This window comes from Lagenorhynchus albirostris, chromosome 15, assembly GCF_949774975.1.
Source record: "Lagenorhynchus albirostris chromosome 15, mLagAlb1.1, whole genome shotgun sequence".
Lineage (NCBI taxonomy): Eukaryota > Metazoa > Chordata > Mammalia > Artiodactyla > Delphinidae > Lagenorhynchus > Lagenorhynchus albirostris.
In genome coordinates this window covers 80913731-80929321 of record NC_083109.1, presented here as the reverse complement: position 1 = coordinate 80929321, position 15591 = coordinate 80913731, and the positions used below count along the sequence as shown (strand labels likewise).

The following is a 15591-nucleotide window of genomic DNA, read 5'->3' as shown; positions in this document are numbered from 1 at the left end:
CCAAGAAACAACTCAGACGCAGGAGGGGAGAACACACACCAAGTTTTATTTGGGGGAAGCGGAGTATTTACAGAGGCAGGTAGACGAGAAGGGAGTCACACAGGTTGGGGAGATGGTGGGTACAAGGCAGACAAGGATACAGAATGACCCCTGCACCCACCCTAACCCCAGGAAGGGCGGGGGAGCAGCCGGGGCCCAGGAAGACGGGCTGGGAAAGGACAGCAAGGGGCCTGAGTCCCTGGGCTGGGGGGCTCAGGGGCTTGTAAACATTGACCACTCTCAGAAGGGGATGGGGGTGGGAGAGGGCTCCCCCTACACTTCCTCACAGGGTTAAGGCCTCTCCAGGCTCAAGGGCCCCCTAAATTCAAAGTCTCTTTAGCTGGGGGGGGAGGGGAAGGAAGAGACGGGGAAGAGTGTCATCCCCCCTCCCCCTGCATTGGCTGCGGCAGGGGTGGGGGCAGTTACATTCAGTCACAACAGTACTCCCCCAACACCTCTAATGCCACCAAATACTGGCTCGAGGAAAGGGGGAGCTGGGGGGCCAGCAGCAGCAAGACATTTCCCCCTGGCCCATCACCCCCTTATTGCTTTAGAGAGAATATTGTCTTTTCACGGACACTAACACTGTTGAAACCAGGGAGAAGCAGGTGGAGGGGGCCCCTCCACCCCCGAGGCCAGCTTTATCCCCCAACACTGACCCAGTTGCCACTTTGGTGCAAAAAAAAAAAAAAAAAAAAGTTAAAAAAATCACCTCTCTGGGGATAGATGGGGAAAGAAAACTGGGGCCACTCCCCATTTCCCCAGGGCAGGAAGGATAATACATTCATGGAGGGGAGGCAGTGGCAGAATCTTGCCCTAATACTGCGCTCTGAGCAATGAGGTCCACGGGAGAAGTTAAATGAGAAATCCAAAAGATACAACAAACTTAAAAAAAAAAAAAAAAAAACAACCCAAATGGAGACAAACCCAGGTAGGTGATTGGGAATAAGTTGGTGAAGGGCAGCCTACCCCCGACCCAGGAGAGATAGACACTCCCATTCTTGACACCCCACCCTACCCAACATTTAAAAACATGAGGGGAGCAGGGAGGGGAGAGGCCACTTGCTCCTCTCCCATTTGGTCAATGGAGGGGTCAGGGCCGAGCTGGGTGGTCCATGTCCCACACAGCTGGCTGCAGGTGGGGGGCTCCCTTCTAAAAGCCCCGCACTGCAACCAGAAGCCCCAAGCGGCCCACTCCGTGGCCTCCTTGGCCCCTCGCCTGCCCCCTTCACAGGAGGAACAACAGTCATGAAGTGGCGCCTCTCTCTCCAGCTCCTGGAGGAACTGCTCCGCCCCCACCTCTCTCGGGTTGAGGCAGCGGGCGCAGCAGGGGCTCGTGGCCCAGAGAATACATTCATGTGGCAAGGCAGGGAGCTGGAACTTTCAGCTTCGCACCCAGGCCGGCCCCCCGAATGGCAGCGGAGGGGGAAGCCCCTCACCAGGGCCAGAGTGGAAGTTCTGCCGGCCTGACAGCCAGATGAGGTTGGCACTGCCGGCCCTCTCCCATCCACCCTGCCAGCCAGTGCAGGGCGGCAGCCTGGGGCGCTGAGGCGGCCTGGCCCATTTGTGCAACTTTCCCCAGAAGCAGCGAAGCCAAGGGGCTACTTTGGCCCCCGCCTCAGACACCTCTGCCACAGTCACAGCAACAAGGGAGCCGTTCACAGCGGGTCCGGCCGGCGGGGCTGAGGGGGCCTCGCTGTGCAAACTGCTGGCAGCCCAGCTTCCAGTTACCCCAGTGGCCCACCGTGTGGGGCAGGGAGGGTAAGTGCAGCCTCGGGGGCCAGGCAGGACAGGTCCGTGGGGCCCGTGTCCCCACTGCCCCAAAATAACAGTGTGTTTTTTCTTTCAGTCTCCTAACCATTTTTTTTTGTTTTTCTTTTTTCTTAAAAAAAAAGAAAAAAAAAGAAAAAAAAACGAAACAAAAACCTCTGTGGATCTTCCATTGTTGCTCCCCCATCCCCAAAAGGGAAAGGGAGTGCTTAGAGTCTCCTTCTTAACAATTTTTTTTTGTCTCTAATGTTTTCTTCAATGTTGTTTAAAATTAAAAACAAAAACAAAACAAAAAAACCCTTCCCCCCAATCTGTAAAGTGCCTCGTGGTGGGTGAGTTAAGGTGCATCGTGTGGTTTGTAACAAGTGCTGGGGACCCTGCCCCTGCTTCCTCCTATGCTCCTCGTGGGGAGCCTGCAGGCCGGGGACCCAGGGGTCCAAGCCGTTGCTGCTGCCCCTGGCCTATAGCCCAGGGTGCTGGTGGGACGGGCTGGTCAGTAGTCATCCACGCTCTCGATCTCACCAGAAGGTCCATGCAGGGAGTACCCTGAAGCCAGGGGAAGCTGGGTTTGAGCTCACCCACCCAGGCTCCTGCCCAGTGCTGAGCAAGGAGCCTCCTCCCCACTCCAAACTCACCCAAGATGCTGGGGTCCGAGTGCAGCATCAGTGCCCGCCTCTTGGCTTTGCTGCCCTCCCCAGAGCCGAGTTTGGTGCTGTGGTTGGTCTGAAAGGCTGTCTGCAGGGAGCCACTGCTCAGCCAAGCCTCCTGCCAAGCAGAAGAGAGGGAGGGGGGGCGGTCAGGGGAGCGCTGGGCGCCCTCACTGCCTCTGGCCAGGGCTCTGTGAAACCTCACCTGCTGCTGCTGCCGCTGCTGGCTGGCCTTCTGCTTGGCCCTCCGCTCCAGGAATTGTTTGGCAAATTCTTTGGCTTCCAGCGTGTCCCCCAGGCAGGAACGGATATAGTCATGGACGTCGTAGGGGGATTCCACCTCCTTGAGGATCGCTACAGCCATGGGCACTGCGGGGCAGGATGGGGCTGTCAGAGCCCACCGATGCGGGTCTGGTACCCCCAGCCGGCCTCCCGGGGAAAGCCGCCTGTACCGTCCAGGCTGCCCGTGGTGCTCAGCGTGTGCAGCATCTGCTCACACCACTGGGTGAAGCCATCCTGGGGCCGGGGGATGCCCTGGAGCAGCTTCAGCAGCTTCTCTTCCTCTTCCGTCTTTTTGCGCACAGGCCGACCCGACAGGTGGCTATACGAGTCACTGAGCGGGATGGAGGTGAAGCTCAGGAGTCCCGCACCCTCCCACGCCCACCCCCGCAGGCCCCGGCGCCCACCTGAGAGAGTCCCACACCCTCCCACGCCCACCCCCGCAGGCCCCGACGCCCACCCCCGCAGGCCCCGGCGCCCACCTGAGAGTCCCGCACCCTCCCACGCCCACCCCCGCAGGCCCTGGGACCCACCTGATGAGCTCAGGAGTCCCGCACCCTCCCACGCCCACCCCCGCAGGCCCCGGCGCCCACCTGAGAGAGGGGCTGCTGCGGCTGTTCTTCAGGCCCAGGCTGCGGGCCAGGCTCCCGCTGCTCTTGAGGGTGTCCTCCCAGAGCCCCAGGCCGCTGCTGCCCCCACTCTTGTCGGGCCCGCCCCACAGCGGCCCAGCCTCAGACACCCACTGGTTCAGGGGGGTGGCGCCCAGGCCCCCGAGCTGCTACAGAGGGCAGTAAGTCAGGGTGGCCCAGGCCGGGACACACACACTCAACGCTGAGTGGGAGGTTCGTTCAGGTGGCACGGCGGGTGGGTGAGGTGAGGTGAGGGCCTCACAGAAGAGCGCGCCTCCAGGGTCACATGGGGACCAGTGTGCCCCCCACCCCGGGTCACCCCGGGAGCTGACCGGAAGGGGTTCCCGAGGGCCCCAAGGTGCCAGCCAGCAGGGGCCAGGCCCAGCCTGCTCACCACGCGGTGGTTGGGAGCCTGGGCCCGCGAAGGCTCCCGAGGCGGGGGCTGCTTATGCATCTGCCGCTCGCCCTCCAGCTGCAGCTCTAGCAGCGTCTTCATCGACAGGCCCTGCTTGGCCAGGCCGGCCCACAGGGGGGGCGGGGAACTGGGCGCAGGAGGCACAGGGACGGCAGCCACCGCCTGCTGCTGCTGGAGCAGCTTCAGCAGGAGCTCCTGCTGCCGCACCTGAGGCAGAGACGCGGTGAGGGCCGGCGGGCACCCCTGCCCGGCCCAGGCAGGACGTGCGCTCGGCCGGGCCCCCACCTGCTTGCGCCGAAACAGCTCCTCTTCTTCCTGCCGCCGCTTCTGCTCCTCCTGCTGCTGCTGGCGGCGCTTCTCCTCTCGGCGCTTGCGCTCCTCCTCCTCCCGCTTCGCCCTGAGCTCCACTTCTCTGCGCTCCTGGAACTGCAGCGGTCGACATCAGACCTGACGTCAGGCCTTCCCTGCCGTGGCCCGGCCCCCGATACCCGAGGACTCCAGCCCCAGACGCCCACTCACTTTATGCTGCAGCTGGAGTTGTTCTAGAATTGGACCCTGAGTCGAAGAGTTAATTGGTATGTCCCAAAGACTGGCCTCACCGCCTGCAGGGAACAAAGGCAGCTGCAGGAGGGAGCTCAGGCCTCAGGGTACCCACCCACCCGCGGCCGTCGGGGATAGGGAGGGGACTTCAGGGCTCAGGATGGGCCGGGCGGGCAGTGGCTGGCCACACACCTGACTGTGATGAGGCTGAGGTATGTATGTCCCAGAGGGGGCCCGAGTCTGGCGCTGACAGGGACCGGTTCATCGTCGGGAGCAAGTTCTGGTCCCCACCCCTGGGGAGCAAAGCACTGACACTCAGCACCCTAAAGCCATTTCCAGCCTGCACCCCACGCCCCCACCACCCAAGGGCTGTGCGCGTGGCCACGGGAACACGGAGCGAGGATGGAGCATCCCACACACCTGGGGGGCTTGAGAGCTTGGAGCTGCTGCAGGAATGCGGTGAGCTGCTGCTGCGGCGGCGGCGGCAGGTCCCCCAGAGCCGCCTTTTCCCGGAGCGCACACTGCGGGAGCTGGCGGCTGCCGAGAAGTGGACGGGCATGAGGTGGGCCGGCCACAGGGCCAGTGCAGCCCTACTGACAAGCCCTGCTGGGCCCCCCATACCTGCCGACCAGCTGCAGAAACTGCTGGTGCTGCAGCTGCTGGTACAAGGCGGCTGCTGCCAGCTCCTGCTGCTTCTTCAGCCGCTCCTGGTCCATGTTTCCCTGAGTGAGGGCCAGAGAGTTCCGGCGGCTCTGACCTTGGCTTGCTCTGCAGCACCCGCTGCCATCCGCCAGGCTCCCACCTCCCGTCCCTGCTCTGTGCAAAGGGGGGTATGCTCACCAGCAGTGGGGGTGGTGAGGGCCCAGGGGCAAAGGGCACACGACCCCACATCTTGATCACCTCACCCAACGGCTGGAAGCCCTCATCACAGCCCCGCTTCACAAGCAGGGCCATAGAGAAATAGCCCGCCTGGAACCACTCCGCCATCTCCTGTGTCGTGAAGGGGCCTGGGCCAAGGGAAAGGGGGCTGTGGTCAGAAAGGTGCGCCAGAGGAGCCCTTGATGAGAACGGTGCTGTCCCCACGCCCCAGGAGCCCCTCCTGCATGCCCCGTTTCCCACGGGCACCTTGGATCTCCCCCTGCGGGTCCTTGTAGAACCACTTCCGGGCCGCGCCGTGGCTGAGGGGGAGGGCGGTGGCAGCTGCAGAGTGGCGCAGGCCCTGGGCCTGGATGGCGGCTGTGAACCGCTCCTCCTCCAGGGAGCTGTCCTGCAGGGAGGCCACGAGCTTCTCCGCCTCCTGGGAACCCGGGGACAGAGGGGAAGCCTTAACCGGCCAAGCCCAGCCACATCGGACGGGGCTGGGGCTAAGGTGGGGTGGGGTCAAGAGAGCAGGTCCTAACACAGCGGGACCCATGGGGAAGAGCCTGGAACCGGGGCAACGACAGACGGAATGAAGACTCTCTGTCCCCCCAAGAGGGGAGGATCCCCAGAGCCTTCTCAGGCCCCCTCACACCTGCTGCAGGTGCTTCAAGCCTTCATCATCTTCCAGATCTCCAGGTGGGCCAGGGGGTGAACCCACCCCAGGACTCAGCTGCACTGCCCTCATATCGTCTCCTAGAAGGAGCAAAGAAGGGAAGGTGGAATGGGTGAGTCCAGAGAAGGGAGCGAGACAGTCCCCCTTCTACCACCCTTATTCCAGAAAAGTCGGCGCTAACTCTGGCCCCCCCACAAACACTCCTTGCACCTCCTTCCCACAGGGAAGGGGAGCATCTTCCCCACCAGCCCCAGGCTCCAGGGAAAGGGCGGCCCTGCCCTCTGGCTACCTTCAGCTGCCGGCAGGTCTTTCTCCAGAGCATCATCGCCTTCCCCGTTGCCTCCCCAGAGTGGGCCCAAGCTGGGCAGTGGGGATGGGGAGCTGGACTTCTCCTCCTGAGGAGGCAGTGGGGTCAGTTCTTTCCCACCTGAAAGGGAAGGGTAATTACCAGAATTCAAAACCAAAGAGCCGGAAGGCCTTCAAAATGATTTAGCACAAACCTTCCATTTGCGGTCAGAAGGGCCTCTGGGTATTGAGTCCACCCACGTATCTTTGGTCAACACAACTAAGGTTCGGTGAACTGACACCACAAACCCCACTTTGCACACTTCCTCTCTTGCCCCTGCGGTAATGGACACGCATCCGTATCACCGTCCGGGGCTGTACACACAATACCACTGGTTTAATACCGTGTTCGACAGATTCGAGGGACTGTCGAAGGTCATTTTGATTCTGCTTTGATTTTCATCTGACCCTTGGCCTTCTGGACACAGCCCTGCTGTTTGCAGGCTCCTCCCCACACTGTGTCGGCACCGGCCTCCCTCCGTGTTGCCCGCGGACCCCGCTCGCTCGAGGCTGCAGGCGTCCTCCTTGCCCTACCGCGCAGGCTTACCCGCCTCAGGCCCCTCCTCGTCCAGCCCTTCGGAAGGCTCTTCCTCCTCTTCCTCCAGACCCTGGAAGTCGAGCTCCTGCTCCTCAGGAATGGGCTCCTTGGGGCCCTTCTGCACAGGTTAGGGGATATGACAGGGAGGTGAACGGCAGAGGAAAAAAGAGTGGAGTGAGAGGACCCCCTCAGGGCAGGTTCCCACCAACCTCTAAGAAAAGTCTCCCCCTCGCCGCCTCGCAGATACCTTGACAGGCAAGAAGGCCCCGGAGGCATCGAAGGTGCCCATTTCTTCATCCTCATCGTCCAGACACCACTCCGGGAGCCCATCCTTGTCGTCATCAAAGCCGTCAGGCCCTCGGCCCCTCCGGAGGTGAGAGCCGCCCCCCCCACCCCTCCCCTCCTCTTCACCACACCCTCCTCGATCCCCTCGCAAATCAAATTCAAACTTCCGACGCCGGTCCCCATGTTCCCGCCAGCCAGCAGAGCGGGGGCCGCCATCTGGGCAGGAAAAGTCGGAGAAGGAGAATCGGTATCCCAGTCAAGCCAGAGTCCCCACTCTTCTGCCGCCCACTGGGACCCCCGGCCCGGAACCGGCACTTCCGGGACTGCATTCCCACCCGCCCCGCTCCAGAACTCTCTGCTCCCTCTGCCTGGCCGTAGGTGCCCACCCTCACAGGAAGTTCTCGCCACCTGCCGCCCCCTACAGCGCCCACCTGGCCCCCATCTCACCAGGGCTGGCAGAGCGCCAGCGGTCGCCATCTCGCCGGGGTCCTGCCCCAAGTCTCCAGCTGCCCTCCTCCTCTTCCTCTTGTTCCTCCCGGAGAGAACGCCAGTTCTCGCTATCTGAGCGGGCATGCTCCTTCCTCGGGCCAGCCCCTCCCTCATCAAACCCGGATCGCGCTTGGGAGCAGGGGAAGACACAGTCAGCGGGCGGCGGCCACGGTCCCTGCAAGACTCTTACTATACACCTTGCTGGGAAAGAGGAGCCCAGCTCCGGGCCCTCCTGCCCCTACCACCTCCCCCAGGAAACATCCCCCAACCGGGGCCACCCATTTCAGTCCTCCCCCACCTCTTAACGAACTCAGGGCCTGGCCACCACCCTCGCCACTCTCCATACCTCCATCCCTCCTGGCCGACTTCTCAAACCGCCTCTCGCTTCTGTGGGAGGGACAGGTGTGGGTCAGAGGACAGTTCCGCCCCCAACCTGCAGGATCTCTGCTCACCTTGTTCATTCTGCCCCGAGAGGTGCGGGAGGGGTCGGGGGGGGCAGGGGGACGGGGGGGCTTGGAAGGAAGCCCAAGGGCGTGCCCAGAGAATCGGAAGGAAAAGGGCAGGGTCATAGGGGGTCAGAGGGCACAGAGAGAGCTCTCTGACTAGGGCTGATCTGGTGGGTCTCCTGGTGCCCCCTGACGACAAGACCCAAGCCTTCCTCCGTGAGACCCTGGGCCCTAACCCTGGGGCCCCTCTCTGCTCTGCCTCTGTGCCCCCTTCTCCCAGCCTGCACCTGTCATCCCAACTCTGGCTACGCTGGATCTCCCGGGGGTTTCGGCCAAAGGCCCCATCGCCTTCTTCAATGCTTCTTTGGTAAAAGCAACTGTCACCGCGGCCGCGGCCTGGAGGAGGAATGAGGTGCGCGTGGGAAACCTGCCGGCTCACCCCTCCAAGTCCTCAAGACCGCGAATCCCACCGCTGCCCGCCCCAGAACACGCCATAACCCCCCTCTACCTCGGCTCCGCGTGCTGCCCCTGCCACGGGAGGCGCCACCTAGGGGGGGACCAGCCCCTTTCCCCATCAGCCTCAGCACAGCCACACTGTTCACTGACAGGGAGAAGTTTCTCTGAGGAGGGAGCCAGGGGTGGGAGTGAGGACCCAGGCACCTGACCGCTCCCACCCCATCCACAACCGCAACTCCACCACCTGCCTTCCCAACTCCAGCCCCCTCCACGGTGGAGACGCGGCACCCGCCGGCAGGGCCCCACCTGCTCCTCCTCAGTCAGAGGCTCCAGCGCCAGGGGCTGCAGCGGCTCCTCCTGCAGCACCGCAGCAAACTCCTTGTCTTGCAGCTCATCGGGGACCTGTCAACGGGGGCAGGAGGTATCATATGCTCCGGGGCCCTCTCCACCGGCCAAGGCCAAGCGGGCAACTGGGCCACACCCCACGCCCGCCCACCCCTACCTTGCTCTCCTTGACATAGAGGGCCAGCATCTCCTCTCGCCCGTAGCGATAGTCGGCCAGCTTGTATTTGGGCATGGCGGGGGATGGGGGTGGGGAGGCCACACTGCCACCACTAGAAAGGGCCCTCAGCCTGCAGAAGGGGCACGAGAAGGAGAGGGACAGAAATCTGAGCAGCCCCGTCCTTCCCGGCTTCTCTACGCCACCCAAAGCACACTTGACTCACCACTCAGGCCCAAAGTTGAGGGTCTCTGCTGCCATTGTGGAGCTGGGCGTGTCCTAGAGGTCGAGCGGATGAGCAGGGGAGGGGGTACCGGGTGTTCACTCTCCAAACACCTGTGGAGACGTGGGGGACACTGGGCCTTGGAGACAGCACAGCCGGAGAGCCCGAGGGTATGAGGACTAGGTGGGTACAGTAATGGGCTCTGTAAGGACTCGCCTAAGCCAGCCACGTGCCACTCACACCATGAGTTAACCAAACAGTCACGGTGGAGGAAGGCCTGGGGGAGGGGAGGAAAACAGGCAGGCAGAGCCCCTTCCAGCTTCCGCAGGGGGACGCCCTCCCTCTGGCCCAGACTCACCTGGCAGCCTTGCCCAGGGAAGCAGGCAGGACAGGGGCCGGGCTCTCTCCAGGCAAGGGCCTGTGCTGGAGTGAACCAGGGTCCCCAGGCAACTGGATGTTGGTCTGACCAGAGCAGTGCCCAGGGAGGGACCTTCACATCTGGGAAAGATCCTTATTGAGGGGCGAAGAAAAGAAAGTGGGGTTAAATTAAAGGTGAGACAGACCTCCCTGCCTCCAGCCCTCCTCCGTCCTGCATAACGAGAAGGCCCACAGCTGCCTGGAGGCCGCTGGTTACGGAGCACAGGGCAGCCCAGGCCCTGCTCCTCCTCATCGCTGCCCTCCACTCATCAGGCCTCTCGAGCAGTCAGTTCACTCGGCCGAGCCCGGCGGAGGTGCTGGGGGTGTGGCAGGGAACGCCAGGCACCTCCCGACAGCTCGGCACTCTCGCCAAGTGGCCCAACATTCAGTGAAGGGGTGCCTGAGATACACGTGGATGTTTAGGACAAAGATAAAAGACACACACACACAAGCAAAAAACCCACTGGAGTCCCAAATGTTCTAGAGACAGAAAAGGCCAGTTATTAAGAGGGTGAGAAGTTTGTCTGGGAGCAAAATTACCTCTCCCCTGAGAACACTCAGGTCTGGCCGCTTGGCAGCTAGAATCCAGAGACTCAGTTTGGGGAGAGACCCAGTACAAGGGGAGCGGGGGCTATTCCAGAGCCTGAGGTGGGGTGCGCTGAAGGCCGTGGCCGGCCACTCCAGCCAGCGTGCCCAGGGCTCACTCACCAGACCGGAGTCAACACCGAGGCCCGGTCCCTGGGATTGGAAGAGCCCGATCGTAAGGACAGAGAGCCAAGGAGGGAACGACGTTACCGTGATACAAGCTAGGAAGAAGGCTCCCTCACCACAAAGCGGGAATAAGGTCAGAGTTACTGAGGCTGACAGAAGCGGTTGTGGTGGTGGCAGCGACCCGTCCCTCTAAGGAACAGCGGAGGCGGCTCTCAGGAGGCGGCACATCCCTGGTGGTGCCAAGCAGATGGGGGGAGGGCAGGGTCTCAGGGAGCCGTGTAAGGGCTTCCCTCACTGGCTGGGGCGGAGGCGGGACCGGAGCACCTCCACAGTTCCCATCGACTCCAAGACTCCACAACTCTGGGAAGGAAGGAAGAAGAAGGGTTTCCACCAAAGGGGCCAGGGGAAAGCTGCAGCCCAGAGCAAACTCCACGACAGCCACGGGACCCACTCCCAGAATCCCAGCGTCCTAGGGCGAAATGCAGCTTGTGAGACCATCCAGAGCAGGGCTGACCTCCCCCGGCACGGGCGTCTCTTCTACAACAGCCTCAGCTAGCCACTTCTGGAGCTGGAGCACGCCACAGCCCACACGGCCGTCAGAGAAGACAGGCCTGTTGAAAAGCTCTTCCTGTCACTGAATTCGAGTAGGCCTCCCAGAACAGCCGAGTCCGGTTAGTTCTGTCTATGCTACAACCCTTATGTAATTTGGCCAACGAATGACTCTTGAAAACATTAGCTAAATAAAACATACCAGTCACGGAAGAACAAATATTGGATGATTCCTCTCACGTGAGATTACCAGGGGAGTCAAATTCAGAAGAACAGAGTAGACAGTGGGTGCCAGGGCTGGGGGTGGGGTGGCAAGGAGAGTGGGGAGTTGTTTAACAGGGACAGTTCCAGCTGAAATGGGGCAGATGAAAAAGTTCTGGGGATGAGGTGGATGGCTGCACAACAACGTGATGAATGTATTTAACGCTGCAGAATTGTATCCTTAAAAATAGCTAGCGTGGGGGCTTCCCTGGTGGTGCAGTGGTTAAGAATCCGCCTGCCAATGCAGGGGACATGGGGTCAAGCCCTGGTCCGGGAAGATCCCACATGCTGCGAAGCAACTAAGCCCGTGAGCCACAACTACTGAGCCTGCACTCTAGAGCTCGCAAGCCACAACTACTGAGCCCACACGCCGCAACTACTGAAGCCCGCGTGCCTAGAGCCTGTGCTCCACAACGAGAAGCCACTGCAATGAGAAGCTGCACACCACAACGAAGGGTAGCCCCCGCTTGCCACAACTAGAGAAAGCCCGCGCGCAGCAACAAAGACCCAATGCAACCAAAAACAAAAAAATAAAAATAATTTTTAAAAAATAGCTAAAATGGTATATGTTATATTTGACCATTTTTAAAAGGTTTGTGGGGGGACTTCCCTGGCAGTCCAGTGGTTAGGACTCCATGCTTCCAATGCAGGGGGCGCAAATTCGATCCCTGGTCGGGGAACTAGGATTCCACATGCCGCGTGGTGCGGCCAAAAAAAATAAAATAATAAAATAAACATTACTGGTAAAAAAAAAAAAAAAGGCTTAGGGGGAAAAGAAGACATTTGGGGATAGCTATCACATACTAAGTCTTCGTCACTCCAAGAAAAACACCCCACTTCCTTCAAACAAACTCAGGAGAGGCTGTTCTGAGCCTCTTCCAGGCCACCCCAGAAGAGCCCCATCCTAGACGGATGGGACAAAGAGTCCTGCGAGCATGGAAAGCTGCTGCGGGGTGAGAGGACAGAAAGGGGACAACTCACCCTCCCACCCCTCCAGGGAGTGGCAAAGGCGGCTGGCCGCCGGGCGCTTCCCACTTCAGCCGTCGCCCTTCTGTCCTGGTTGCAAGGAGCGAACTGAGAAAAAGCGCTGGCTCCCGGTGTGAGAAGCAGGGAAACTGCGGAGGCGAGAGAGACAGGCAATCAGGCGAGAGGAAGTGGAGGAGCGGCCGGTGAGAAAGGTCAAGCGTCCAGGCGGGCCCAGCCAGGGGAGGCCTGGCTCCCAGAAGCCCGGTGGCTGCCTGGCCCTCCGACTGTGGGCAGCACACACGCGCCCCACCGTTTCTAGCTCCAAACAGGCGTGCGTCTTTCCCACGCCCTTCGTCAAAGCCACCGCTTCTCAGCTGGGGGCAACTCTGCTTCCCAGGACACATGCGGCAATGTCGGGGGACATTTATGGTCAGTATGACTGGGAAATGCCACTGGCATCCAGTGAGCAGAGGCCACGGTTGCTGCTCAACATCCTACGCTGCCCAGGACGGCCCTCACTGCAAAGAGCTGTCTGGGCCCGGATTACCAACAGGGGCACAGTTAAGAAACCCCACTGTGTGCCGCAGGCAGAAGGTAACCATACCTATTGTCTGTTTATGGGGAAGAATGTAAGACAAGAGAAACCAAATTTACTCCAGCTCATTCCTGCCTCTGAAGAGCAAGGAAATCATTCCCTAATTACACTGTCCCATGAGAGAAACCTGCAATCCTGCCAGGAGGGAAATCCTCGGGAAAAGAATAGATTAAACAAAATTGTCCTGAGTCTATCACAAACTTTGAAAGCCCAGCATTTGGATCCCCTTCCAGTGAAGGAAAGAGGAGGAGGTGGCAGGCAGCGGACGGAGACAGCACCCCTCCCCGGCTACTTGACCTAAGGATGTTGTGCTTAGCCCCCACCTCTCAGCATCTGTCTGCCACATCTATCCACACCCCGCCCCCTTCTCCTTCTCAAGCCTCAGCATACCCTCACTCCCTGAACACCTGAATTACTGCTCTTAAAAGACTGCCCCCTGCCGGAGTCCAAGGGAGAGGACACACACTGGTCCTGGGTGCTCACGACAGGCTTGAGGGAACACGAGGGGACCCTGTTCTCTGGGGTTCAGAACTTACAGGAGAAGGAAAAAATCCAGAGAATAGGCAGTCCCAGTACACACTAAGTTAAGAACGTTATTTCCTCATTCCATCACCGCGAAAATTAGCCCCAATCCAGAGCAATGTGCTTTGGCACAGGAAGGTACCACTGTTAACAGAAGTACAATACCAAATTCCCCAACACTTGAGCAGCCACCCAGCCCCAAGCCTGTTGGAGGCGACTCCGCCCTTTCTCAGGATGGAAAGATTCTCCATGCGGGGTAGGAGAACTCTTGAGACTTAAAAAGAGGTGCAAGCCCATGTTCTTCCCAGCTGGTCAGTTTTCCCAGCTCTGCCCTCTGAGCCATCATAACAACGCCCCGCAGCATGTCTCGTAGTTAACAGTTTGCAAAACACTTTCACACTTTACCTCATTTGATCCCTTCTGCCCACTTGCCCAGTCTTGGGCTCCAGGCAGAGAAAACAAGGAAGAGAGGCTGCAGCTGCCCTGACAGGAGACACTGACGTCTCCGACGCCCCACCTGAGACTGGAGAAGGGGCACATGTGCAGCAGGAACCGCCCCGCATTCACAAGCACACTTTGTGAGTTTTAAACCATTTTTAATCTCTCGTTAGAATTTTTAAAATCCTTCCCATAGGGACTTCCCTGGCTGTCCAGTGGTTAAGACTTCACCTTCCAATGCAGGGGCTGTGGGTTCGATCCCTGGTTGGGGAGCTAAGATCCCACATACCTCGCAGCCAAAAAACCAAAACATAAATACAAAAAAACCCACAGAAGCGATACTGTAACAAATTCAATAAAGACTTGAAAAATGGTCCACATCAAAAAAGAAAAACAAAAAAAACAAACAAAAAAATCCTTCCCGTAGCCACTTCTCACCTCCTCTGCCCTAAAGTGGGGCTTTTTTTTTTTTTCCTATCCCAAACTCCAACTACAGATGTAAAAGCCAGGGCAAACTGGGGTCCTTTAATCCATCAAACCACAGACAACACTGACATATCTGCTGGCTGAGAAAGACAGGCCAGGAGTCTAAGAACAGAACTCACTTGACTGTAATCACCATGTGGGACCCCTCGAGGTCCCTGGTCCAGGCCATGGAAGCCACACAACGCCCAGATCTGTCCCAACCCTGCCCAGTGACACACTAGACCTACCATCTAGGAAATAAAACTGAGTCTGGGGTGAGGGTGGGTGGCCTGGGACTGCACAGGGAACGGTACCGATGAAGGACCAGAGAGCAAACACCCACACTGTGAGAAGCTAAGGGGACCAGCCTGTTGGTACCCAAGGTGTTTCAGATGCAAGCCAAGGGGCGGGGGCTAAATTGCAACCGCGTGTCAGCTCTCGGGCAGCAGAAAGGCTGTGGAGGCTGATCTCTGGAAAAGCAGCAATGAGAAGCAAGAGGGGAGTGAGACTGGGGTGACTGGAAGAAAGAGCTGGCCAACAAGTACTGGTTGAGCATCTATCCCCGGGGCTAGGCCCGGCCCTATGATGGACCAGACCTGTACGCTCACTGGGAATTCTAGTAATGGCTGGGTAAGACGTGTGAGATGAGGGTCTTTTTAAAGTTAACTTGGAAAAAAAAAAAAGGCAAAGTGTGAGGGGCCGTGACTGGGGAGCTGCTGCATCAGGGGAGATGGGCTGGGAAGGGCCCAGCCTGGCGACAGGACAGACTAAGGTGTTTCACACGGCCGGGCAACCGGGAGGAAGAAGACCCCAATGACCAAGCACTAATGTCGCTCGCTGAAAGGAAATTTAGGCGAAGACCCAGGCGAAGTGCTGTGGTTAAGAGGAGAGGCTTCCACGTTAGCCAGAAGTCACGGAAAGCTTGGACTTTAAGACCCGCCAGGCCCAGCTCAGGCCGATAAGAAACCGGAGGCGCGTTGGTGGATATCTCCGGGGAGAACCGGGCATTAGGGTCCCGGGCCCCCGGGCGGAGGATGCGGGCGGGGGTAGGCGGGGGGCCTGGGCCGGGCTTCCGAGGGCCGGAGAGCTACCGTTAGGAGCGCGGGGGTGGGAAGGAGGCGGGCCGGCCCGGGAGGACGGCGTGCCCTTCAGGGAGGGGGCGCCAGGTGCGGGGGCGCGGGCGGCCGCCCCCGGGAGGGAGCCGGCCTCCCTCCGGGCGGCGCGGGGGCCCGGCCCCCGCCGGGGGAGGGTCAAGCGGGGAGGGCCGGAGGGCGGGCACACCGGGCGTCGGGGGCGGCGGCCTCGGGAGGAGACGGGGGAGGGTCCGTGCCGGCGGCCCGCGCTCCCGCTTTGGCTCTCGCAGGCTCGGCGCGGCCGCCTCGGCGTCGGGGGCGGGCCTGGCCCGGGCCCGGCCGCGGGCCGGTCTCCGCGGGGTCGCCGGGCGCTTACCGCGGCGGGCGGGCGGCGCGAGGCTCCGGTCCCGGGGCGTTGGCGACGCGCGGCGGGCCGGGGGGCGGCGGCAGCGGGGGAGGG

The 15591-nt window shown here is 60.5% G+C and overlaps 1 protein-coding gene across 10 annotated transcripts; it reads right to left on the bottom strand.

Moving 5' to 3' along the window:
• Positions 1-25: 25 nt before the first annotated feature.
• Positions 26-15588, bottom strand: GIGYF1 (GRB10 interacting GYF protein 1). Of its 10 annotated transcripts, none has more exons than XM_060123615.1 (27): positions 15508-15581; positions 12054-12187; positions 9493-10622; positions 9138-9247; positions 8915-9044; positions 8719-8814; positions 8465-8576; positions 8244-8352; positions 7857-7897; positions 7469-7639; positions 6984-7237; positions 6746-6854; positions 6143-6280; positions 5833-5933; positions 5445-5616; positions 5160-5326; positions 4941-5041; positions 4740-4856; positions 4512-4612; positions 4299-4381; positions 4065-4205; positions 3759-3986; positions 3329-3513; positions 2909-3069; positions 2662-2825; positions 2445-2574; positions 26-2355 (listed from the first exon to the last, which is right to left on the bottom strand). In XM_060123615.1, the coding sequence occupies exons 4-27, from the start codon at positions 9170-9172 to the stop codon at positions 2303-2305; spliced, it is 3099 nt and encodes a 1032-aa protein (XP_059979598.1). In that variant the 5' UTR covers positions 9173-9247; positions 9493-10622; positions 12054-12187; positions 15508-15581; the 3' UTR covers positions 26-2302. The 10 variants fall into 10 exon arrangements, with proteins under 10 accessions (XP_059979598.1, XP_059979600.1, XP_059979603.1 ...); XM_060123617.1 differs by lacking the exon at positions 15508-15581 and having other exon boundaries at positions 9493-9644; positions 10379-10622; positions 12054-13912; XM_060123620.1 differs by lacking the exon at positions 12054-12187 and having other exon boundaries at positions 9493-9644; positions 15508-15588.
• Positions 15589-15591: the final 3 nt, after the last annotated feature.